Genomic DNA, 27,760 nt, shown 5'->3' with positions numbered 1-27,760 from the left:
TTGCTGATTTTGTACCTGTGAAACATGATCTTAGTCAGAGCGTGCGCGTTTCATCCAGACCCTACGGTAACGCGTCTCAGGTGAAGCCACAAGTGATTGTCAGACAAAGGTTGTCAGCGTAGACTGCAGGGACCTGCGAGAGGGGTGTCAAAATATAAAAAGGGGGATCTTTTAATGATATGTATTCAATGGACATAAGCAGATATATGACAGTACGTTGAAAGGTACAGTAGGCCTATTTACCAAAGTCGTTTTAGTGACATAATTTACAATGGAAAGTAATGTGGCAACCAGATCCGCGCATCACTGGGTAGGCCTATATTTTGGTTTATTCAGAAGGTTGATTGGATATTGTATGTTTCTTTTAAGACCGTTGTAAAATATGCAATATAATTGCACAGAAGAAGAAAAAAAACATTTAGAATCTGCGCATTTTGGTTGTGGGTCAATGTTAGAAACCCATACTTTCAACTCAACTTTGTCGTAGGAAATCACCAGTGTACTATATAGAAGGAAATAGTATCATGGAACTAGTATTCTTATGTGACAATTGAGATAAAATAACTAGAGTTTGACATCCGAATAGACAATGGCACATGGTGTCTGTCTGTATCTGCAGCGCTCTCCGCGATGACTCATTGTACAGACTGACTCACAGTCAAACTTGTTTTAGTCCTGTACTTTACTCTATTGATTACTCAGTCAAATGAATTAGTATTTATTTGTTATTTTTTATAGTCTGGTCATGTAAATTAATTGGCAAAGAAAATGTTATTAGTTATAGCCGATGAAGGTGGCTACCGTGTATCTTACGGAAAATAGCTGTACTGATGAGGTAGCTACTATTTCAACCCCCTGTCACTCACAGGGTTCCGAATTCCATCTATCGCAAGAGGAGTCTGAATGGAGTTGTGTGGCCCCAGTATGAAGGACAACGGAGGTTCTCTGTGCCAGACAGAGCAGCTACCCTACCCCTGTGTCCCCCTGCCTGACCCAGGCAGTGCTGGGTGCCGTATACAGGCTAATAGACACCTTCACAACCACCACCTCAACCATCAGCTCCAGTCCTGGGTGAGCCGACCAGCCCCAGACCTAACCTCAACCCCAACTCCAGCCTCCCGACACAGGGCCAATGGGGTGGTGGGTGCCTGGTGCAGCAGCCCAGAGTGTCCAGCCTCCCGCCTGGATGAAGTGACTGATCAGGCCTTGAGAGGGTCAGGGATGGGGACAGGCAGGGTGCTGGTGACCGGGGGAGCAGGATATTTTGGGTTGAGGCTGGGGAGAGCTCTGGTCAGCCAGGGAGTGTCTGTGGTGCTGCTGGATCTTCACAAGCCACAGTGGGATACTCCAGACGGTACTGTCTTCCATCAGGTAGGTAGAGTAGACGCAGTCACTTCGGGGCAAATCCTAACTTTCAACTTTCAAATGTTTACTTAGTATCTCACTGTCATCAATACTTGACAAAGTTAAAATTTGACTTAAGTGGAAGTTAAGATTCATCTCCGGGGTACGCAACTCTAGTCCTGGATTTCCCAGGGTTTTGTTGCTTTCCTTTTGTTCAGTGGTGGAAAAAGTACTAATTTGTCATACTTGAGTAAAAGTAAAGATACCTTAATAGAAAATGGCTCAAGTAAAAGTGAAAGTCACTCAGTAAAATACTACTTGAGTAAAAGTCTAAAAGTATTTTGTTTTAAATGTACTTAAGTATCAAAAGTAAATGGAACTGCTAAAATGTACTTAAGTATCAAAAGTAAAAATATAAACCATTTCAAATTCCGTATATTAAGCAAACCAGATGGCACAATTAAAAAATATATATATATTGACGGATAGCCAGGGTCATACTCCAACACTCAGAGATAATTTACAAATGAAGCATTTGTGTTTAGTGAGTCTGCCAGATCAGAGGCAGTAGGGATTCCAGGGATGTTCTCTTGATAAGTGTGTGAATTGGACCATTTTTCTGTCAAAATGTAACGAGTACTTTTGGGTGTCAGGGAAAACGTATGGAATAAAAAGTACATTATTTTCTTTAGGAATGTAGTGAAGTAAAAGTAAAAGTTGGCCAAAATATAAATAGTAAAGTAAAGTACAGATACCCCAAAAACAACTGAAGTAGTACTTTAAAGTTATTTTACTTAAGTACTTTACACCACTGCTTTTGTTTTTGATCATTGTACCTAAATGATTACTAGTTTGAAATTCCCCCACTTGGTTTGTTAAGATCGTAATTGAAAAAGTAAAGAGAGAGAACACTGTATGTTATCAGGGGGATACATTGAAATTCAAGTGTCTTTAGTGTAGTATTTCTCCTCATATACCCCTGGGTAGACGGAGCTAATAAGGTTGGGTATACATGGCTCAGGTATAAAGACACAGGTAAGTGATCTAGTTGAGGGTGCCAGGTGTTGACTTGGACAGAAGGAGGCCGGGGCTCTGATTCAGGTTTCAGGTGCAGCCTTCATGGCACTTTAACTTAATTGTACTTACTAATCATTGGCTAATATATGGACATACCATGTACTATATGTTCAAGCTGTCATCTTACCCAACAAGATAGTTCACCGTGAAAAGAAGGCGGAGAGTTCAATAGCAGACTGGATGAATTATGTCAAATGTTTCCTCACATTACTGACACTAATATCAGAGACGCTCTTTCTAATATGAATAGAACAAAGGGTTGACTGTTTCTAACATGAGACAGTTTAATCCGATGGTTTATCGTACTGTTATATTACATACTGTATAACAGTGAAGTACAGTCATAGGGTAGAGGAAAAAACACAGCATATCATTGTCTTACATAGTAGTGATTTTGTCCCCTTGCAGAGCGACATCCGGGACTATGATTCTCTGTATAAGATCTGTGAGGGGGTCGACTGTATATTCCACACCGCTTCCTATGGGATGTCAGGCCCAGAACAGGTGAGTTCCTGAACAGATGGAGGGTAGAATTTAACCCTTCTACTTTCTTTATTCATTTAGCTGACTGGGAATGTAAACAATTAAAAAACCATCACTCATAGTTGCTGGTCTCCTGTAACACTGTTCCAAGAATACAGTACAGAGTACATTTTTTGTCTTAAATGCAACGACTTGAGTGGCGTGTGACAGAGATGGAATGGATGCCTGTCTATGCGTTCCAGAGTAGGATAAATCATAACATATTGAATGGAGGCTTTGTTAGTGAAACTCAACTGTTCACATTGTAGTATCACCTGTGTCTCTAGTCCCTCTCTGCCTGATACTGAGTCTCTCTCTCTCTCGCTCTGAAATATTCACAGTCAGCTAGGAGATGATTATGTAACTTAGAAAGCTTGTCTGTGTGTTTGGCTGGTGGATAAGGACAGGCTGAAGGTAGTGGTCATATAGCAGGAGGTTTACTAACTTTTTGAAGTGACTTTATAAAGAGTGTCATTACTTTAATTAGATTTTTAGTTTTTTATTTCACCTTTATTTAACCAGGTAGGCCAGTTGAGAACAAGTTCTCATTTACAACTGCGACCTGGCCAAGATAAAGAAAAGCAGTGCGACAAAAACAACAACACAGAGTTACACATAAACAAACATACAGTCAATAACACAATAGAAAAATATATGTACAGCGTGTGCAAATGTAGAAGATTAGGGAGGTAAGGCAATAAATAGGCCATAAAGGCGAAATAATTACAATTTAATATTAACACTGGAGTGATAGATGTGCAGATGATGATGTGCAAGTAGAGATACTGGGGTGCAAAAGAGCAAGGAGATCGATAACAATATGGAGATGAGATAGTTGGGTGTGCTATTTACAGATTGGCTGTGTACAGGTACAGTGATCGGTAAACTGCTCTGACAGTAGATGCTTAAAGTTAGAGAGGGAGATATGTCTCCAGCTTCAGTGATTTTTGCAATTCATTCCAGTCATTGGCAGCAGAGAACTGGAAGGAAAGACGGCCAAAGGAAGTGTTGGGTTTGGGGATGACCAGTGAAATAAATCTGCTGGAGCGCGTGCTACGGGCTGGTGTTGCTATGGTGACCAGTGAGCTGAGATAAGGCAGGGCTTTACCTAGCAAAGACTTATAGATGACCTGGAGCCAGTGGGTTTGGCGACGAATATGTAGCGAGGGCCAGCCAACAAGAGCATACAGGTCGCAGTGGTGGGTAGTATATGGGGCTTTGGTGACAAAACGGATGGCACTGTGATAGACTACATCCAGTTTGCTGAGTAGAGTGTTGGAGGCTATTTTGTAAATTACATCACTGAAGTCATGGATCGGTAGGATAGTCAGTTTTACGAGGGTATGTTTGGCAGCATGAGAGAAGGCGGCATTGTTGCGAAATAGGAAGCTGATTCTCGATTGAATTTGGAGATGCTTAATGTGAGTCTGGAAGGAGAGTTTACAGTCTAGCCAGACACCTAGATATTTATAGTTGTCCACATATTCTAACTCAGAACCGTCCAGAGTAGTGATGCTAATCGGGCCGGCGGGTGCGGGCAGCAATTGGTTGAAGAGCATGCATTTAGTTTTAATAGCATTTAAGAGCAGTTGGAGGCCACGGAAGGAGTGTTGTATGGTATTGAAGCTCGTTTGGAGGTTTGTTAAAACCTGTTAGGGCTAGGGGGCAGTATTGACACGGCTAGATAAAAAACATACCCGATTTAATCTGGTTACCACTCCTACCCAGTAACTAGAATATGCATATACTTATTACATATGGATAGAAAACACCCTAAAGTTTCTAAAACTGTTTGAATGGTGTCTGTGAGTATAACAGAACTCAAATGGCAGGTCAAAACCTGAGAGATTCCTTTACAGGAAGTGGCCTGTCTGACCATTTCTTGAACTTCTTTTCCATCTCTATCTTTTACTAAGGATCTCTGCTCTAACGTGACACTTCCCACATCTTCCATAGGCGCTCAGAGCCCGGGAAAAAACAGAATGTCGTCATTCCAGCCCCAGGCTGAAACACATTATCGCCTTTCTCAAGTGGCCGATCAAGGGACTCTGGGCTTATGCGCGTGACCCGACCGCCCCCGCCTTTGTGATTTTTTCCTCTGTTTGCCGAAAAGGAGATTCCCTGTCGGAATATTATCGCTTTTCTACGAGAAAAATGGCGTAAAAATTGATTTTAAACAGCGGTTGACACGCTTCGAAGTACGGTAATGGAATATTTAGAATTTTATTGTCACGAATTGCGCCATGCGCGCGACACTTCTTTACCATTTCGGATAGTGTCTGGAACGCAACGAACAAAACGCCGCTATTCGGATATAACGATGGATTATTTTGGACCAAACCAACATTTGTTATTGAAGTAGCAGACCTGGGAGTGCATTCTGACGAAGACAACAAAAGGTAATCAAACTTTTATAATAGTAAATATGATTATGGTGAGTGCTAAACTTGCTGGGTGTCTAAATAGCGAGCCCGTGATGCCTGGGCTATGTACTTAGAATATTGCAAAATGTGCTTTCACCAAAAGCTATTTTAAAATCGGACATATCGAGTGCATAGAGGAGGTCTGTATATATAATTCTTAAAATAATTGTTATGCTTTTTGTGAACGTTTATCGTGAGTAATTTAGTAAAATGTTAGCGAATTCCCCGGAAGTTTGCGGGGGTATGCTAGTTCTGAACGTCACATGCTAATGTAAAAAGCTGGTTTTTGATATAAATATGAACTTGATTGAACAAAACATGCATGTATTGTATAACATAATGTCCTAGGTGTGTCATCTGATGAAGATCATCAAAGGTGAGTGCTGCATTTAGCTGTCTTCTGGGTTTTGGTGACATTATATGCTGGCTTGAAAAATGGGTGTCTGATTATTTCTGGCTTGGTACTCTGCTGACATAATCTAATGTTTTGCTTTCGTTGTAAAGCCTTTTTGAAATCGGACAGTGTGGTTAGATTAACGAGAGTCTTGTCTTTAAATAGCTGTAAAATAGTCATATGTTTGAGAAATTGAAGTAATAGGATTTTTAAGGTTTTGAAAATCGCGCCACAGGCTGCAAGTGGCTGTTACGTAGGTGGGACGCAAGCGTCCCACCTAGCCCATAGAGGTTTTAACAGAGTGTCCAAAGAAGGGCAAGATGTATACAAAATGGTGTCGTCTGCGTAGAGGTGGATCACAGAATCACCAGCAGCAAGAGCGACATGATTAATATATACAGAGAAAAGAGTCGGCCCGAGAATTGAACCCTGTGGCACCCCCATAGAGACTGCCAGAGGTCCGAAAAACAGGCCCTCTGATTAGACACACTGAAATCTATCTGAGAAGTAGTTGGTGAACCAGGCAAGGCAGTCATTTGAGAAATCAAGGCTATTGAGTCTGCCGATAACAATGCAGTGATTGACAATGTCGAAAGCCTTGGCCAGGTCGATGAAGACAGCTGCACGGTACTGTCTTTTATCGATGGCGGTTATGATATTGTTTAGGACCTTGAGCATGGCTGAGGTGCACCCATGACCAGCTCGGAAACTAGATTGCATAGTGGAGAAGGTACGGTGGGATTCGAAATGGTCGGTGATCTGTTTGTTAACTTGGATTTCAAAGATTTTAGAAAGGCAGGGCAGGATGGATATAGGTCTATAACAGTTTGGGTCTAGAGTGTCTCCCCCTTTGAAGAGGGGGATGACCACGGCAGCTTTCCAATCTTTGGGGATCTCAGACGATATGAAAGAGAGGCTGAACAGGCTAGTAATAGGGGTTGCATCAATTTCGGTAATTTTAGAAAGAAGGGTCCAGATTGTCTAGCCCAGCTGATTTGTAGGGATCCAGATTTTGCAGCTCTTTCAGAACATCTGCTGTCTGGATTTGGGTGAACGAGAAGCGGGGGGCAAGTTGCTGCAGGGGGTGCAGAGCTGTTGGCCGGGGTAGGGGTAACCAGGTGGAAAGCATGGCCAGCCGTAGGAAAATGCTTACTGAAATTATCGATTATCGTAGATTTATAGGTAGTGACAGTGTTCCTAGCCTCAGTGCAGTGGGCAGCTGGGAGGAGGTGCTCTTGTTCTCCATGGACTTTACAGTGTCCCAAAACTTTTTGGAATTAGTGCTACAGGATGCAAATTTCTGTTTGAAAAAGCTAGCCTTAGCTTTCCTAACTGACTTCCCTGAAAAGTTGCATATCGCGGGGGTTATTCGATGCTAATGCAGAACGCCACAGGATGTTTTTGTGCTGGTCAAGGGCAGTCAAGTCTGGGGTGAACCAAGGGCTATATCTGTTCTTAGTTCTACATTTTTTGAATGGGGCATGCTTATTTAAGACAGTGAGGAAAGCACTTTTAAAGAGCAACCAGGCATCCTCTACTGACGGGATGAGGTCAATATCCTTCCAGGATTCCCAGGCCAGGTCGATTAGAAAGGCCTGCTTGCTGAAGTGTTTTAGGGAGCGTTTGACAGTGATGAGCAGTGGTCGTTTGACCGCAGACCCATTACGGACGCAGGCAATGAGGCAGTGATCGCTCAGATCCTGGTTGAAGACAGCAGAGGTGTATTTAGAGGGCAAGTTGGTCAGGATGATATCTAACAGGGTGCCCATGGTTCCGGATTTAGGGTTACACATTAGTTACACATTACAAATTAATTCCGACACAAACAGTGTTAAAAGTTATTCTGTTCTGTGTCTCACAGCTGAGGAAAGAGCAGGTGGAGTCGGTCAACGTCGGAGGGACGAACAACGTCATTAATGGTAACAAGCTCCCCTCCCTCCTCCCGCCTTCCTCCCCTCCTTCCTTCCCTACCTCTTCCCCTCCTTTCTTCCCTACCTCCTCCTGTAACGGTTTTCGTCGGAAGGAGTGGACCAAAGCGCAGCGTGGTACGTGTTCATGATTTTATTTATCAAAAACACTCACACAAAACATAACAAAATGAAAAGCCAAACAGTTCCGTCAGGTACACTATACAAAACAGAAAACAACTGCCCACACACACAGGTGGGAAAAAGGCTGCCTAAGTATGATTCCCAATCAGAGACAATGATAGACAGCTGCCTATGATTGGAAACCATACTCGGCCAAAACAAAGAAATAGAATGCATAGAATGCCCACCCCACATCACACCCTGACCTAGCCAAACAGAGAAAAACGGATCTCTCAGGTCAGGGCGTGACACCTCCCCTCATTTCTCCCCTCCTTCCTCCCCTCCTTCCTCCCCTCCCTCCTCCCCTCCCTCCTCACCTCACTCTTCAACTACTGTCACACTCATCAACTTTCCCTCTCACACAGACAGGTAGACCATTCCTTAGATTAACAACACATTCTTTACATTACATACAGTTTTATCTTTGCACAACATACTGTATGTAAACACATTTTTATAGGCACAAGACGTCCTAGGAGGTGGAACATTTGGCCCCTATGATGAAATAGTGGAAGAGACCTGTTGAAGGGCTTCTAATGGGGTACAGTGTAACAGTACAGCCATATATGAGTAGCCATATAATGCCTGCTACAGTGAGGGGGGGAAAGTATTTGATCCCCTGCTGATTTTGTACGTTTTCCCACTGACAAAGAAAGGATCAGTCTATAATTTTAATGGTAGGTTTATTTGAACAGTGAGAGACAGAATAACAACAAAAAAATCTGGAAAAACGCATGTCAAAAATGTTATAAATTGATTTGAATTTTAATGAGGGAAATAAGTATTTGACCCCCTCTCAATCAGAAAGATTTCTGGCTCCCAGGAGTCTTTTATACAGGTAACGAGCTTAGATTAGGAGCACACTCTTCAAGGGAGTGCTCCTAATCTCAGTTTGTTACCTGTATAAAAGACACCTGTCCACAGAAGCAATCAATCAATCAGATTCCAAACTCTCCATCATGGCCAAGACCAAAGAGCTCTCCAAGGATGTCAGGGACAAGATTGTAGACCTACACAAGGCTGGAATGGGCTACAAGACCATCGCCAAGCAGCTTGGTGAGAAGGTGACAACAGTTGGTGTGATTATTCGCAAATAGAAGAAACACAAAAGAACTGCCAATCTCCCTCGGCCTGGGGCTCCATGCAAGATCTCACCTCGTGGAGTTGCAATGATCATGAGAACGGTAAGGAATCAGCCCAGAACTACACGGGAGGATCTTGTCAATGATCTCAAGGCAGCTGGGACCATAGTCACCAAGAAAACAATTGGTAACACACTACGCCGTGAAGGACTGAAATCCTGCAGCGCCCGCAAGGTCCCCCTGCTCAAGAAAGCACATATACATGCCCGTCTGAAGTTTGCCAATGAACATCTGAATGATTCAGAGGACAACTGGGTGAAAGTGTTGTGGTCAGATGAGACCAAAATGGAGCTCTTTGGCATCAACTCAACTCGCCGTGTTTGGAGGAGGAGGAATGCTGCCTATGACCCCAAGAACACCATCCCCACCGTCAAACATGGAGGTGGAAACATTATGCTTTGGGGGTGTTTTTCTGCTAAGGGGACAGGACAACTTCACCGCATCAAAGGGACGATGGACGGGGCCATGTACCATCAAATCTTGGGTGAGAACATCCTTCCCTCAGCCAGGGCATTGAAAATGGGTGGTGGATGGGTACTCCAGCATGACAATGACCCAAAACACACGGCCAAGGCAACAAAGGAGTGGCTCAAGAAAAAGCACATTAAGGTCCTGGAGTGGCCTAGCCAGTCTCCAGACCTTAATCCCATAGAAAATCAGTGGAGGGAGCTGAAGGTTCGAGTTGCCAAACGCCAGCCTCGAAACCTTAATGACTTGGAGAAGATCTGCGAAGAGGAGTGGGACAAAATCCCTCTTGAGATGTGTGCAAACCTGGTGGCCAACTACAAGAAACGTCTGACCTCTGTGATTGCCAACAAAGGTTTTGCCACCAAGTACTAAGTCATGTTTTGCAGAGGGTTCAAATACTTATATCCCTCATTAAAATGCAAATCAATTTATAACATTTTTGACATGCGTTTTTCTGGATGTTTTTGTTGTTATTCTGTCTCTCACTGTTCAAATAAACCTACCATTAAAATTATAGACTGATCATTTCTTTGTCAGTGGGCAAACGTACAAAATCTGCAGGGGATCAAATACTTTTTTCCCTCACTGTAAATGAAGTTGGAGGTGGTACAGAACAGTCTCCTTGTCCAAGACCTACAGACGTGTGTTAACTCCCAGAGCTAATGACTAGGCTTGAGCTCAGTGGGCTAATAGGCTTTTGAGTCATGACCCAGGTTTAGAAAATTAAATAAACTCCTAAATAAGAATGTGTTTTCAGTTTAACGACTTGGCCCAATGATAACCCTGTCTGTGTGTGTGCTTGTTTCAGTGTGTGTGGAGAAGGGCATCACCAGGCTGGTCTACACCAGTACGATCAATGTGACGTTTGCTGGCAAACCCATAGAGGAGGGCGATGAGGACTCATTGCCCTGTGTGCCCCTGGACATGGTGAGTAAGAACAGGATGTCCCAATGAGGAGCAGCTTTACTGTAGCCTGGGTAAACCAGACTGAATGATAGTGAGTGCTGCATTCTGTCTGCTTTACCCAGGATAGCTTTACTGTGTCTATATAGAATAAGTGTTTGCTCTGAGTTGATGAAAACACAACTTATTGTGCGTATGATCTTTTTTCATAGTTTACCTTTCATGTTGTACTATTGGTTAAAGGACTGGGCACCTTTGCTATGTGATGTTTTACAGTAACCTTGAGATTGAAGCTGACATGGTGTACATGACATCCAGAACCAGGCTGATAAAGGAAGCTCATGAATGTAATCTTCTCCCAGAGCTGCTCCTTCCAGCTTACATGGCTGTGCATGACTGTATAAGTCCCGCATGAGTAGAGTTACACAGTTTAGGATAGCTTGGAGGCTCAAAGCCTGTCAACCTGACACTGGCGGGGTGTGTGTGAGAGAGGGTGAGTGTGTGTGGTGTGTACAGTATGGGTGTCACACCTCTGACATGCATCTATCTTGCAACCCCTTCTGAAGGACACACAGGTAACTGCCCAAATAAAGGAAACAATAACATAAATGTATTAATTAATAGAGCGTTGAACCACTCCGAGCTGCCAGAACAGCTTCAATGCGCCTTGGAATAGATTCTACAAGTGTCTGGAACTAAATTGGAGGGATGGAACACCATTCTTCCATGAGAAATTCCATATTTTGGTGTTTTGTTGATGGTGGTGGAAAACACTTGCCTGACTCAAACTGAATTCTTCCTCTGCTCTCGTTCACTACATACTTCAGTCTGAGACTGCCATCAAAACAGCTCTGCATTTTTATACGTGACCCTAAGCATGATGTGACGTTAATAGCTTAATTAACTCAGGAACCACACCTGTGTGGAAGCACCTGCTTTAAATATACTTTGTATCCCTAATTTACTCAAGTGTTTCCTTTATTCTGGCAGTTACCTGTACTTTCCTCAGCAGCAGCAGTAACAATGAATAGATCCTCTGATGGCTATGTCTTAGGAAATAATAAAACGCATGGATTGATATGAATAGATATGATGCGTTCTGTCCCAGCACATAGACCACTACTCCAGGACCAAATCTATCTCTGACCAGATGGTCCTAACAGCCAATGGACGCTCACTCAAAGGTAAGAGACACCCTAGAAATAGAATGAAGATATACCGTATTAGATGTATTATTATAATTCTGTGTCTATGGCAGAGACACTGTGACTTTGTCTGGCATGATCTTGAGGTGATAGGATGGGGGTTACTTACAGCATCAAGACACTGATGATATCCTCAAATGGAAATGGTGAGTTCAGGTCATTGACATTGTCTTATGATTCTCAGTGTGTATGAATGGATGCTGTATGTATCCACAGCCTGTGTGTGTGTGTGTGTGTGTGTGTGTGTGTGTGTGTGTGTGTGTGTGTGTGTGTGTGTGTGTGTGTGTGTGTGTGTGTGTGTGTGTGTGTGTGTGTGTGTGCGCGCACGTGTGCTTGTGTGTATTTGTGAGTGAGTGAGGTTGACATGGAAACCAAGCTATCCATGTGTGCAACCTAATCCAACTGGACCTGCTGACACCAGTTCAATTTAGAGCTGGAAAGCACAATGCCACTTGAGACTGGAGAGCAGTGTTCACCCGACACCGTTTTGTCTCAAGCAACACACACACAGGGATGTACTTACACACACAGAGACACACAGTTAGTAGCAGTAGTACCAGACATGCAGTACAGACTCTCGTCACAGGCAGATGTCACGTACATACTTACTGTAAAACTGACAGTCAGAATCACAGGAGACATTGATACACACACACAATGTATTCATCATTAACATAAACCCCTGTACAGTTTGTCTCTCTCAAAGGTGTGTAGGAATTCACGTACTGCATTAGTGTGATTCCAGTGAGAGCTTGGTTAAATAGGTGTGATGCCTTCAGCCCCTCCTTGGGGGAAACCTAACCCCCTATCAATGACCACTTATTTCTATATTGAACTAAGCTAGGAGCATGGCGCTATGTCATTATATACTCTACTGGACCATTCATGCATTTATTAAGACGGGATGTAGAGGAAATATATTAACACTGGAAGATGAGTTCAGGTTGAAGCAAAGGTTAGCATATTATACAGTGAGGGAAAAAAGTATTTGATCCCCTGCTGATTTTGTACGTTTGCCCACTGTCAAAGAAATGATCAGTCTATAATTTTAATGGTAGGTTTATTTGAACAGTGAGAGACAGAATCACAACAACAAAAAATCCTGAAAAACGCATGTCAAAAATGTTATAAATTGATTTTAATTTTAATGAGGGAAATAAGTATTTGACCCCCTCTCAATCAGAAAGATTTCTGGCTCCCAGGTGTCTTTTATACAGGTAACGAGCTTAGATTAGGAGCAGACTCTTAAAGGGAGTTCTCCTAATCTCAGTTTGTTACCTGTATAAAAGACACCTGTCCACAGAAGCAATCAATCAATCAGATTCCAAACTCTCCACCATGGCCAAGACCAAAGAGCTCTCCAAGGATGTCAGGGACAAGATTGTAGACCTACACAAGGCTGGAATGGGCTACAAGACCATCGCCAAGCAGCTTGGTTAGAAGGTGACAACAGTTGGTGCTCATTATTCGCAAATAGAAGAAACACAAAAGAACTTTCAATCTCCCTCGGCCTGGGGCTCCATGCAAGATCTCACCTCGTGGAGTTGCAATGATCATGAGAACGGTGAGGAATCAGCCCAGAACTACACGGGAGGATCTTGTCAATGATCTCAAGGCAGCTGGGACCATAGTCACCAAGAAAACAATTGGTAACACACTACGCCGTGAAGGACTGAAATCCTGCAGCGCCCGCAAGGTCCCCCTGCTCAAGAAAGCACATATACGTGCCCGTATGAAGTTTGCCAATGAACATCTGAATGATTCAGAGGACAACTGGGTGAAAGTGTTGTGGTCAGATGAGACCAAAATGGAGCTCTTTGGCATCAACTCAACTCGCCGTGTTTGGAGGAGGAGGAATGCTGCCTATGACCCCAAGAACACCATTCCCACCGTCAAACATGGAGGTGGAAACATTATGCTTTGGGGGTGTTTTTCTGCTATGGGGACAGGACAACTTCACCGCATCAAAGGGACGATGGACGGGGCCATGTACCGTGAAATCTTGGGTGAGAACCTCCTTACCTCAGCCAGGGCATTGAAAATGGGTGGTGGATGGGTATTCCAGCATGACAATGACCCAAAACACACGGCCAAGGCAACAAAGGAGTGGCTCAAGAAGAAGCACATTAAGGTCCTGGAGTGGCCTAGCCAGTCTCCAGACCTTAATCCCATAGAAAATCTGTGGAGTGAGCTGAAGGTTCGAGTTGCAAAACGTCAGCCTCGAAACCTTAATGACTTGGAGAAGATCTGCAAAGAGGAGTGGGACACAATCCCTCCTGAGATGTGTGCAAACCTGGTGGCCAACTACAAGAAACGTCTGACCTCTGTGATTGCCAACAAGGGTTTTGCCACCAAGTACTAAGTCATGTTTTGCAGAGGGGTCAAATACTTATTTCCCTCATTAAAATGCAAATCAATTTATAACATTTTTGACATGCGTTTTTCTGGATGTTTTTGTTGTTATTCTGTCTCTCACTGTTCAAATAAACCTACCATTAAAATTATAGACTGATCATTTCGTACATTTCTGGACTCAGTTACAAGTAATTACACGGTGGAGTAACTCATTTGTAACAGACTTTCACTGTTGCCAGATTTAGTTCATTATTCAATGAAATTCTCTTCTGTAAAGGTGGGGGTCTGTTGCGGACCTGTGTCCTGAGACCCTCAGGCATCTATGGGCCAGAAGAGAGACGACACCTACACAGGGTTATGGTGAGTGTCCGCACACCTACCTACCACATAGAATCACAATGAAAAGAACTGACACATCTCTACATTCCATCTGATTTGTCACTTTCCATCCAAGACGGCAGCACCATAGGGATAAATGTCTGTGTACGATTTAATTGTGTGGGTGGCACAATAAAATGACAGCCCAGTCTCATTGCCCTTCTATCAGGTATAGAGGTTCTCTTAGGGTTTAGATCCTTGGCTGGCAGAATGTGTACCTGGTGAGGATATATTATTAATGGACCCTCTTAAGGTATCCTGTTTCACCCCTCTCTCTCTCTCCCCTGGGGAGAATGAAGGGAAGGAATACTCTATGCTGGGCTGGGTAGAACAGGGCTGGGATGCTGCAGTTCCCAGTTCACTATGGGGAAAGATGCTTAGAGGCTTTTTAATCTTTCTTCCCCTAATACAGTTTACCTCTCCCCTCACTCAATGTCAGACCATTGTACACACACGAACCCATGCATGCCTTGACACATGTACACAACCCCAAACACACTCACATGAGAACAGACATACTCTCAGCACAACAATACAGTCTAACCTGAATTCAGTTGAATTATCAACCCGCTCTCTCTCTCACTCTCTCCACTTCTCCTTCTCTCTCTCTCTCTCTCTCTCCCCAGGTGAATGTGGAGCGCCGGTTGTTCAGTTTTAGCTTTGGAAACCGCCAGGCCAAGATGAACTGGGTCCATGTGGACAACCTGGTGTTGGCCCACGTCCTGGCTGCTGAAAGCCTCACACCCAAGAGGAACTGTGTGGCTGTGAGTTTACTACTACTCACCATCTCCATGGATACCAATGATCGTTTCAGCACTTGTTTGTTCTACCTTCAAGTGGCATTTGTACACATTGTACATATTTATGCCTGTGTGTGTTTGGGATGGGGGTGTATACATAGTAATATCAACCTTTCTCCCTCAGAGTGGACAGGCCTACTTCATCAACGACGGGGAATCTGTCAACCTGTTTGAATGGTTAACACCACTGGTGACTAACTCTATATATTCTTTGGGTGATTAACACATATAGTTTATCTTGTCTTGGTCTTTGATATCCTCTCTGTCTTTCCCCTCCTCTCTAGTTTGAGAAGCTGGGGTACAGCCGACCGTTGATACACTTGCCTGTCTCACTGGTCTATTCAGCAGGTAGGAGACACAAACGGACATGCATTCACACACACACACACACATACACGCACACACACAAATACCCACGCTGCTGTAACAGGACGCTGATCATGCCCAACACCAGCCGCAATCTGTCAGGATACACACTAGATTCATACTTGCCAAACTGTTGTAATAGTACGTTGCTCGTAGCTCAGACCTGCCACGCTGCTGTCTTCCTTCCTCATCTGAGGTGTGTATTTCACAGCCATTCTGATGGAATGTTTACACCTGGCTCTGAGGCCAATAGTGGAGATCCCTCTGCTCTTCACCAGAAATGAGGTAACCATACAGCTATGTATCTACAGTACCTATCTACTACTTACCTACCTATCTATATGTGCCTACCTACCTACCTACCTACCTACCTACCTACCTACCTACCTACCTACCTACCTACCTACCTACCTACCTACCTACCTACCTACCTACCTACCTACCTACCTACCTACCTACCTACCTACCTACCTACCTACCTACCTACCTACCTACCTACCTACCTACCTACCTACCTACCTACCTACCTACCTTCATAGTGCTTTCTACACCTAACCCCTCTTCTCACTTCCCATTTTTACTCTGCCTTTTTACCCATTCTTCTTCTTTCCTCCTTTCTCCCTTCTCAGTTTTACATTGCAGCCAAGCACTGATGTGAGGACCAACCTTCCTCACCACACTTGCAAGAAAACGTTGTTGAGAAATATGCCATGTTTTCCAGTGTTACATATTCAGTGTATTAATTAAGTGTAACAGTCTCTTTCCTGTCACATACTCGATACAAAGAGCAAACACACGGAAGGGAGAACATTTAGAATTTACTTAGACCTTTCACTCTGTTTGAGTTCTGTTTGAGTGACGTTATTGCATTCTGGGTCATGGTGACATGTTTCAGTCAGTGTAGAACCCTGCTGGGCCACGGTGGCAGGGTCGTTCCACAAAATGAGTCCCTTTGATATTTTAAGTAGAAATTGTGAACAAATTTGAAAGCCATGAAGTGCCCTTCAATATAGACCACGTGGAATATTCAATAAATCAGATTTCTGTTTTTGAATAAAGACTTACTAAAGTGCTACAATTCTGCACTTGGACATGTCCCTCTTTGCATCCTCTGTGACTTCTAGGAATATTTTAACACACTTAATCCCAACATTTATCCAAGTTTTCACCATCATTGTAAAGCCGTAGTTATTTTGTTGGTTTGACAAAGTCATTTCTGAAGATTATTATTTATTCATTTGATTATTGATACATTTTAAGGTAAAAAAAAATCCTGTCCCTAATTTTAAGGTCAACCCTGTTACGTGAACTGAACTCTCGTTTTAATATGATGAAACAATTCATTTTTAAAAAACTTTTTCAAAAGAAACATTGAACACCTAATAGTCAAATCATAGTGTAAAATCGGGTAAGCTGGTTCTACCCTTTTTATGACGACTCAGGATATGACCCAGATGCAGACACGGGGGGCGGATAGTACAGTTCTCAGATTATTTATTAGGAGCATGGGGCAGGCAAAGGGCAGGTCGAGGGCAGGCTGAGGTTCGTGATCAGGTCAGAGTCAGGCTGGTACAGGACGGCAGGCAGACTCCGGGTCAGGGCAGGCAGAATGGTCAGAACTGGGAAAAACTTGAAAATATAACTAGAGAAACAGGAAGGCTGGTAAGACCTGACAAGACAAGACGAACTGGCAACAGACAGACAAACAGATAACACAGGTATAAATACACAGGGGATAATGGAAGATGGGCAACATCTACACAGCAGTGGTAGGCCTGATCGCCGACAACGATGAGACGGCCTATAGGGAGGAGGTCAGAGACCTGACCTTGTGGTGCAAGGACAACAACCTCTCCCTCAATGTGATCAAGACAAAGAAGATGATTGTGGACTACAGGAAAAGGAGGACCGAGTACGCCCCCATTCTCATCGACGGGGCTGTAGTGGAGCAGGTTGAGAGCTTCAATTTCCTTGGTGTCCACATCATCAACAAACAAACATGGTCCAAGCACATCAAGACAGTCGTGAAGAGAGCATTACAAAACCTATTCCCCCTCAGGAGACTGAAGAAATTTGGCATGGGTCCTCAGATCCTTAAAAGGTTTTACAGCTGCACCATCGAGAGCATCCTGATGGGTTGCATCACTGGTATGGCAACTGCTCGGCCTCTGACCGCAAGGCACTACAGAGGGTAGTGCATACGGCCCAGTACATCACCAGGCCCAAGCTTTCTGCCATCCAGGACCTCTATACAAGGCGGTGTCAGAGAAAGGCCCTAAAAATTGTTAAAGACTCCAGCCACCCTAGTCATAGACTGTTCTCTCTGCTACCGCACGGCAAGTGGTACCGTAGCGCCAAGTCTAGGTCCAAGAGGCTTCTAAACAGCTTCTACCCCCAAGCCATAAGACTCCTGAACAGCTAATCAAATGGCTACCCAGACTCTTTGCATTGCCCCCCCCTTATACGCTGCTGCTACTCTTTGTTATTATCTATGCATAGTCACTTTAATAACTCTACCTACATGTACAGATTACCTTAACACCGGTGCCCCCGCACATTGACTCTGTACCTGGTACCCCCTGTATATAGCCTCCACATTGACTCTGTACCGGTACCCCCTGTATATAACCTCCACATTGACTCTGTACCGGTACCCCTTGTATATAGCCTCCACATTGACTCTGTACCGGTACCCCCTGTATATAACCTCCACATTGACTCTGTACCGGTACCCCCTGTATATAGCCTCCACATTGACTCTGTACCGGTACCCCCTGTATATAGTCTCCACATTGACTCTGTACCGGCACCCCCTGTATATAGCCTCCACATTGACTCTGTACCGGTACCCCCTGTATATAACCTCCACATTGACTCTGTACCGGTACCCCCTGTATATAACCTCCACATTGACTCTGTACCGGTACCCCCTGTATATAGCCTCCACATTGACTCTGTACCGGTACCCCCTGTATATAACCTCCACATTGACTCTGTACCGGTACCCCCTGTATATAGCCTCCACATTGACTCTGTACTGGTACCCCCTGTATATAGCCTCCACATTGACTCTGTACCGGTAACCCCTGTATATAGCCTCCACATTGACTCTGTACCGGTACCCCCTGTATATAACCTCCACATTGACTCTGTACCGGTACCCCCTGTATATAACCTCCACATTGACTCTGTACCGGTACCCCCTGTATATAGCCTCCACATTGACTCTGTACCGGTACCCCCTGTATATAGCCTCCACATTGACTCTGTACCGGTACCCCCTGTATATAGCCTCCACATTGACTCTGTACCGGTACCCCCTGTATATAGCCTCCACATTGACTCTGTACCGGTACCCCCTGTATATAACCTCCACATTGACTCTGTACCGGTACCCCCTGTATATAACCTCCACATTGACTCTGTACCGGTACCCCCTGTATATAACCTCCACATTGACTCTGTACCGGTACCCCCTGTATATAGCCCCGCTATTGTTATTTACTGCTGCTCTTAGCTCTTACTTTTGGGGGGGGGGGATTTTCTTAAAACTGCATTGTTGGTTAAGGGCTTATAAGAAAGCATTTCACTGTTGTATTCTGCGCATGTGACTAATACAATTTGATTTCATCTGGAGGGGGGTGGAGACAAGCACAAAGACGGATGAAACAGATCAAGGTGTGATACTTTTTGGCCATTTTCTGGTGTTTTGTGGTGGAATACTGAGCGGGTTGAGCATTAATACGTCAACCTTGTTACCCATAGATAGACAGGCTAGAAATGTTTTAACAATAAATAAAAAATGGTGAAACTTGCATTCAATTGCCCCTCCCTGTTGCACACAACAAGTTTCCATTTCCCTTGTCACAAGTCGTCAACCCTGTTACTTTATTTAGCGCTTAATAGGCACTTACTATAGTCATTTTTTTATTGAACCTCTTGAGATGTGAAAACATTGTTATTTTATTAAGTTGAACATGTGCTCTTTATGACAGAATGCAAAAATCAGGTGATATACTGTATAATATAACTTAGTAAAAATATATATATATATTTGGTGGAATGACCCAGCACACTGACAGCGTAGTGTGTGTGTGTGTGTGTGTGCGTAAGTGCGTGCGTGCGTGCGTGCATGTTTGGGTTAAGGGGAGCTTGGGTTACTAGATACTTCATTCGATTATTTTTTGTCTCACGGAGGCTTCATTAGGGAAGTATTTTCCAGGCGCACCGACCCCCCTTCCTTCCTGATCCTATCTCTTATACATACGGTTTATTATGGATCAGGGTCAATCAAAATGAGAGATTTCATGAATTCACAGCTTTGGGTGTTGGTAGATGGAGAAGCAATGCTTCTTTACACCGTTTGACAGGAGAGGTACTGATGAGTCCATTTAGAAGCAGTCAGGAGAGGAACTGACGAGACCATTTAGATGCAGTCAGCAGAGGAACTGACGAGAACATTTAGATGCAGTCAGGAGAGGAACTGATGAGAACATTGCGATGCAGTCAGAATAGGAACTGACGAGATCACTGAGATGCAGTTGAAAAAAGTTGATCTGTTACTGCAAACAGCATTAACTGCCCAGAATGTATATGCACCCTCCTTCTTACCTTGTTCTGTGTTGCTCAGTTGGTAGAGCATGGTGGTTGCAATGTCAGGGTTGTGTGTTTGATACCCACGGGAGACCAGTATGAAAATGTATCCACTCACTACTGTAAATTGCTCTGGATAAGAGTGTCTGCTAAGTGACTAAAATGTAGATGTTCCCTCTCTTTCATGGATATGATTGGACTGGGAATGGCTTATGTCAAACAGACCTGGGGACAAATACATTTGTATTTGAATATCTGGTATGTAAAATACTTCTTCTGTGTATTTTTGTATTTTCAAATACACATCACAAAACAAGTACTTTTATTTGAGTATTTGAATGGTAATTTGTAAAAACCAAATAGTCAACCAAATTTGTAACTCCCTTTTCAGGACCCTGTCTTTCAAAGATAATTCGTAAAAATCCAAATAACTTCACAGATCTTCATTGTAAAGGGTTTAAACACTGTTTCCCATGCTTGTGCAATGAACCATAAACAATTAATGAACATGCACCTGTGGAATGGTCGTTAAGACACTAACATCTTACAGACGGTAGGCAATTAAGGTCGCAGTTATGAAAACTTAGGACACTAAAGAGGACTTTCTACTGACTCTGAAAAACACCAAAAGAAAGATGCCAAGGGTCCCTGCTCATCTGTGTGAACGTGTCTTAGGCATGCTGCAAGGAGGCATGAGGACTGCAGATGTGGCCCAGGGAAATAAATTGCAATGTCCGTACTGTGAGACGCCTAAGACAGCGCTACAGGGAGACAGGACGGACAGCTGATTGTCTTCGCAGTGACAGACCACGTGTAACAACACCTGCACACGATCGGTACATCCGAACATCACACCTGCGGGACAGGTACAGGATGGCAACAACAACTGCCCGAGTTACACCAGGAACGCACAATCCCTCCATCAGTGCTCAGACTGTCCGCAATAGGCTGAGAGGCTTGTAGGCCTGTTGTAAGACAGGTCCTCACCAGACATCACCGGCAACAACGTCGCCTTTGGGCACAAACCCACCATCGCTGGACCAGACAGGACTGGCAAAAAGTGCTCTTCACTGACGAGTCACGGTTTTGTCTCACCAGGGGTGATGGTCGGATTCGCGTTTATCGTCAAAGGAATGAGCATTACACTGAGGCCTGTACTCCGGAGCGAGATCGATTTGGAGATGGAGGGTCCATCATGGTCTGGGGCGGTGTGTCACAGCACAGACTGAGCTTGTCGTCATTGCAGGCAATCTCACCGCTGTGAGTTACAGGGAAGATATCCTCCTCCCTCATGTGGTACCCCTCCTGCAGGCTCATCCTGACATGACCCTCCAGCATGACAATGCCACCAGCCATACTGCTTGTTCTGTGTGTGATTTCCTGGAAGACAGGAATGTCAGTGCTCTGCCATGGCCAGCCAAGAGCCCGGATCTCAATCTCAATCCCAATACCCCCCCCCCCCCCCCAGTGAGAGGATGTTTCTTTTTTTGCTGAGTTTATTTTAAAGGATTTTCAAATACTTATTTCAAATACTATTTTCAAATACCTGGGTTAAACGCATGGGAGTGTATTTGAGTCACTGAATTTAAATGTTTTGTATACTTTCCAAGTGTGCACTGAGTGTACAAAACATTAGGAACACCTGCTCTTTCCATGACATAGACTGACCAGGGGAATTTCATGGAAAAGCTATGACCTCTTATTGATGTCACAATCAGTGCTGATGAAGTGGAGGAGATAGGTTAAAGAAGGATTTTTATACCTTGAGATAAGTGAGACATGTATTGTGTATGTATGCCGTTCAGAGGGTGAATGGGCAAGACAAAAGAAGATTTGGGGTATAGTAGTAGGTGCCAGCCGCACCGATTTAAGTGTGTCAAGAACTGCAACACTGTTGGGTTTTTCACGCTCAACAGTTTCATGTGTGTACCAAGAATGGTCCATCACCCAAAGGACATCGAGCCAACTTGATACAGCTGTGGGAAGCATTGGAGTCAACATAGGCCAGCATTCCTGTGGAACGCTTTCGACACTTTTTAGAGTCCATGCCCTGATGATTTGAGGCTGTTCTGAGGGCAAAAGGGCAATAATTGTTTAATACACTTGTGAACTATCAAATGCATTAAAATACTGAATGACTTGTCTTTTCAAATGAAATGTATCTGAATACCTACTTCAAATGTATGTGAAAGTAATTGAGATAGTTGAAATAGTATTTAAACCCAGGTGTGATGTCACACATCTCCGACGTTTCAAGGTCTGTAAAAGGAGGTAGAAAAATATGTTTTTGGAATGGAAAGCAGCCATACTGATGACAGTAGTATTGCATACATCCTGCCCTGGCACTGAGAAGGGCCCGAGGAGCTGTTTGTAGTAGGAGCTGCTATCTGTCGTACCCAGGAAGGCATTACTTCATGAATGTGTGATGAGACAGAAACCAAAGCCATGCCCACAGGGCTGCTGGTCCAGGAGCTGCTTCAGTCAGACATTCTGGCGGCTGCCACCGGGAGATCGATAACTGTCCTGTCAATAAAATATTAGCCTGTTGTGTGTATTTCTCCTGGAAGGGTGGGATGGAGTAGGGAGAAGTTTCCCCATAATCACTGATCCAGGGTCAGACATTATTTTACTCCTAGGATTGTCTGTGACTTACAGTAAGGTAATCCCAGATCTGTGGTTAGAGCCAACATCTACCTCGATTGACTGGGTCAGGAAGTTCAACACTGGGGACACAGGAACTGACCTCATTGCAGGCTCAACTCCAACTAGCTCCCTTGCTTTAGGGTTATCTCCTAACCTGAACCATTACTGGACAACATCACTACTCTGCTCAACGGTCCTGTGGCTGGGCTAACAAGAGACAGCAGTCAGTGGTCCGTCAGAGACAGACAGGTGTACAGAGAGACATACATACACAAGTCTCTAAAGGGTAAATCCATTTGAATTCAATCACTGTTGTTTTAAACACAACTTTCCATACATGTTTGCCCATGGAAGAAGTGGTCAGAAAGTGACTTTTTAGACATGAATATCAAAACATTCAAAAGATACACTACATGACCAAAAGTAACATTCCAAAGGTGTTCAATGGGGTTGAGGTCAGAGCTCTGTGCAGGCCAGTCAAGTTCTTCCACACCGATCTTGACAAACAATTTCTGTATGGACCTCGCTTTGTGCATGGGGCATTGTCATGCTGAAACAGGAAAGGGCCTTCCCCAAACTCTTGCCACAAAGTTGGAAGCTGTAGTTTTAAGATTTCCCTTCACTGGAACTAAGTGGCCTAGCCCAAACCATGAAAAACAGCCCCAGACCATTATTCCTCCTCCACCAAACTTTACAGTTGGCACTATGCATTGGGGCAGGTAGCGTTCTCCTGGCATTCGTCAAACACAGATTTGTCCTTTGGACTGCCAGATGGTGAAGTGTGATTCATCACTCCAGAGAACACGTTTCCACTGCTCCAGAGTCCAATGGCAGGGAGCTTTACACCACTCCAGCCGTCGCTTGGCATTGTGCATGGTGATGTTAGGCTTGTGTGTGGCTGCTTGGGCCATGGATACCCATTTCATGAAGCTCCAGATGAATAGTTATTGTGCTGACGTTGTTTCCAGAGATAGTTTGGAACTCGGTAGTGAGTGTTGCAACCGAGGACAGAAGATTTATATGCGCTACACGCTTCAGCACTCGGCGGTACCGTTCGGTGAGCTTTTGTGGCCTACCACTTCGTGGCTGAGCTGTTGTTGCTCCTAGACGTTTCCACTTCACAATAACAGCACTTACAGTTCTAGCAGGGAAGAAATTTGACGAACTGACTTATTGGAAAGGTGTCATCCTATGACGGTGCAATGTTGAAAGTCACTGAGCTCTTCAGTAAGGCCATTCTACTGCCAATGTTTGTCTATGGAGAATGTATGGCTGTATGCTGAATTTTATACACCTGTCAGCAACGGGTGTGGCTGAAATAGCCAAATCCACTAATTTGAAGGGGTGTCCACATACTTTTGTATATATAGTGTAAAAGTGTTAAAAGTTAAGTCCTTTTGCATACCCCACCATACCATGAGACATCCATGTCTTCATCACAGGAAAATATAAACAGTTGAGATTGATATTATTTAAAAGCTTATGAACAGGGTTGTCAAACTATTTCATAATTTCTTTCAAAAGTATAGTTTTTAATGGTGGGCACGACACAAAAATCTCAGATTATGTTAATAGGGTCAAAGCCGCAACATATGCAAATATTTAGACAATTGACATTAATGGTTAAGAAATTCAAAATGTTATTATAAAAAAAAAAACATTTTTTTCAAGAAATTATTAAATAGTTTGAAATCCTGTTCATGAGCTTTTAAATGATATCAATCTCAACCGTTTATATTTTTCAGTGACGAAGACATTGATGTCTCATGGTATGGTTGGGTATGCAAAAGGAGGCAACTTGGAGCACTTTTATATCTTGAATGTTTTGACATTCAGGTTCAAAAAGTCCCTTTCTGAGAACTTGTATGGAAGGCAAATACGTATGGAAGGTTTCGTTCACATCAAAGGGGTGCTGTCAAAAAGTGAATTCAAATGGATTTACCCCAACGAGACAATAGTATACTTGCTGAATCTCTGTGTTACACTGAGCCACCGGGTTTGTCTGAGAGCTTCTGTCACTACTTGTATTTTCCATGCAGACATCGTATCCTCCGTGCAGTAAGGGGATATAGGGACCAGAGAGACATCCTTCACACAGGGTGTCAGGATGTTGGTAAACTGAGGTTATTCAAAGACATTAGCATGGAGTCAAACTCCCTTGAAGCTCCAGTGTTCCTAATCCGCCTCCCAGGTTGTACTGAGCACTATGCCCATCTCAGTGCACCCTGATTGGACATGAGTGAAGGAGTACTGTTGAGTTTGTTAAGCTGCCTTCTTGGCAAAGAGGCGGGGGCAAGAGACAGGGGCACAGTACAGACCACTAACACTCTTCTCCTTAACAGCTTGTTTAACTCTATTTCCTTTAACTGGGTGTTGGGTGCCAGTCTGTTTCTGCTTTAACCAATGGGTCAAGTCTTAACAACCAAGACAGTTAACTTTGTTGAATGCAGAGACAGTCAGGTACCTGGCTACCATTTCCCTGAATCTTTTCTGCATCCTCCTAGGTGAGGAACATTGCAGTGAGCCACACCTTCAAGATCGAGAAGGCCCGTCGAGATCTGGGCTACTGCCCCAGACGCTACAGCCTGGGGGACTCAGTGGACCAGTACATACGGTCCCGACCATCCCGCTCCAGGCCCTCCCCCCTAGGCCCCTCTCGGACTGTTCCCCTGCTCCTGGTCCTCCTGCTGGTGTTGGGGTTCAGCCTGGCTGTCCTCCTGCTTTGCTCCTGGCTCTGGGAACACTAGGTAGCTACTGTGGCTAAAACTTAAGTAACAGCCCACTAAGACCCAACCTAAATCTTAACTCAGCTAATACACTCACTAATAAGTTTTATTTGTTAGCCGCCTTTCTGGACACCTATGGTCTTGGCCTTACGTCAAGCTAAAAGCAATGATAGAAAGCATGCATAGTGTACATCTAGATACACATAGAAGACCACATGAATATACCACATACTGTTGACCTAATGCTAGCAACTCCGCCCTTCTATAATGTTTACCATGTTATCGTACAGTTGACTAAGGCTGTAGATGGATGATGATCAAATGTGTAGTATGTAGAATATTTGAAATAATATGGCGCTTTGTTCAAACCCTATTGCCTTTCATAGGGTGGAGTGTATCATATATTTGGGTTTATTTTCTTGAGAAAGAAGTTCTTATATTGAACCAGAGAATCATAATGTGAATACAGTACAGGGCTTTAATATGGTCATAAACCTATTGACCATTCCTTAAACGTATTTTGATTCTATAGCAGTTTTGTGTAGGTGCGTGTAGGTGTCAGTCTATATGCAAGTACGTCATACCAGACTTGCAAAGTATTAGGTATGACTATGACTTTGGTATGACTTTCTGTGAAATTAGAAATTAAACATTTTATTGGACTGAAGTGAAAACTGAAGTTTTAGTAAAAAGGATTCCTCTTTGCATTGATGTTTATATACTGTATATATATATATATATATATACAGTACCAGTCAAACACTTAGACACACCTACTCATTCAAGGGTTTTTCTTTATTTTTACTATTTTCTACATTGTAGAATAACAGTGAAGACATCAAAACTATGAAATAGCACATATGGAGATCAACCAAATTGAGAAGAACGCTGTGTCTTTGTGAAACACAGAGAAGGTGAACGGATTATCTCCGCATGTGTGGTTCCCACCATGAAGCATGGAGGAGGAGGTGTGATGGTGTGGGGGTGCTTTGCTGGTGACACTGTCTGTGATTTATTTAGAATTTAAGGCACACTTAACCAGCATGGCTACCACAGCATTCTGCAGCGATACGCTATCCCATCTGGTTTGTGTGTAGTGGGACTATCATTTGTTTTTCAACAGGACAATGATCTAACACACTTCCAGGCTGAGTAAGGGCTATTTAACCAATAAGGAGAGTGATGGAGTGCGGCATCAGATGACCTGGCCTCCACAATCCCCCGACCTCAACCAAATTGAGATGGTTTGAGTAGAACTGCAGAGTGTAGGAAAAGCAGCCAACAAGTGCTCAGCTGTTGGAAAAGCATTCCAGGTGAAGCTGATTGAGAGAATGCCAGGAGTGTGCAAAGCTGTCATCAAGGCAAAGGGTGGTTACTTTGAAGAATCTATAATCTAAAATGTATTTTGATTTGTTTAACACTTTTTTGGTTACTACGTGATTCCATATGTGTTATTTCATAGTTTTGATGTCTTCACTATTATTCTACAATGTAGAAAATAATAAAAATAAAGAAAAACACTTGAATAAGTAGGTGTGTCCAAACTTTTGACTGGTGCTGTAATATATATATATATATATATATATATATTGATTGTCATTCATAATAATGCATTCTTCCCACCTCATCTTCTTTGGTGAGGGATTTGTTGTCATTCACATTTAGTCTGTAGGATTTAATCAACCAGTCATAGTCATTTTATAAGCTTTTGGAAAAAAAGAGAAAGCCTTTCTATGTTGAATGCCAATTACTATTTTTGTATTAAGAATAGTTTTTATGTTTATGGTGTGTATCTGAGAAATATTTAATTGCTCCCAGTGCTCTTCCATTTTTCTTCAATTCAAATATTGCAATATGAAACAGTTATTAAATAATATGTTTTGCTGAATGACATGAATGGAGTAAAGCCTTACTAAACACAACTGTTTGTCGTTTTGTGACAATGGGACAGAAAGTCATAAAATCTGATTTTAAACCTAACCTTAACCCGTACCGTAACCACACTGCTAACCCTAATGCCTAAACCTAACCTTAAATTAAGACCAAAAATATATATTTGTTTAATGAATTTTTTACAATGTAGCCAATGTTGACTTTGCAGCTGGCCTATATCCAGTGGTGGAAAAATACTCAATTCTCATACTTGAGTAAAAGTAAAGATACCTTAATAGAAAATTACTCAAGTAAAAGTGAAAGTCGCCCAGTAAAATACTACTTGAGTAAAAGTCTAAAGGTGTTTGGTTTTAAATATAGTTAAGTATCAAAAGTACATTTAATTGCTAAAATGTACTTAAGTATCAAAAGTAAAAGTATAAACCATTTCTAATTCCT

The 27,760-nt window shown here is 43.2% G+C and overlaps 1 protein-coding gene across 1 annotated transcript; it reads left to right on the top strand.

Annotated features, from left to right (window-relative positions):
• The first annotated feature begins 73 nt into the window (after positions 1-73).
• Positions 74-26,141, top strand: sdr42e2 (short chain dehydrogenase/reductase family 42E, member 2). The gene is made up of 12 exons (XM_014194086.2): positions 74-224; positions 869-1,371; positions 2,830-2,925; positions 7,622-7,679; positions 10,269-10,387; positions 11,472-11,547; positions 14,201-14,283; positions 14,928-15,065; positions 15,226-15,291; positions 15,386-15,449; positions 15,679-15,752; positions 25,208-26,141. Exons 2-12 carry the CDS (start codon positions 904-906, stop codon positions 25,448-25,450), a joined length of 1,485 nt encoding a protein of 494 aa, XP_014049561.1. The 5' UTR covers positions 74-224; positions 869-903; the 3' UTR covers positions 25,451-26,141.
• Positions 26,142-27,760: the final 1,619 nt, after the last annotated feature.

The sequence above is a fragment of the Salmo salar genome, chromosome ssa03 (assembly GCF_905237065.1).
Source record: "Salmo salar chromosome ssa03, Ssal_v3.1, whole genome shotgun sequence".
NCBI lineage: Eukaryota > Metazoa > Chordata > Actinopteri > Salmoniformes > Salmonidae > Salmo > Salmo salar.
This window is presented reverse-complemented; position numbering and strand designations above follow the sequence as displayed.

What these genes read in the sequence shown, in the direction of transcription:
- sdr42e2 (XM_014194086.2), top strand. Translation starts at nt 904, where the DNA reads ATGGAGTTGTGTGGCCCCAGTATGAAGGACAACGGAGGTTCTCTGTGC. An exon ending in ACGGTACTGTCTTCCATCAG is followed by an intron (nt 1,372 to 2,829) that starts GTAGGTAGAGTA and finishes GTCCCCTTGCAG; the next exon opens with AGCGACATCCGGGACTATGA. An exon ending in TTGAATGGTTAACACCACTG is followed by an intron (nt 15,292 to 15,385) that starts GTGACTAACTCT and finishes CCTCCTCTCTAG; the next exon opens with TTTGAGAAGCTGGGGTACAG.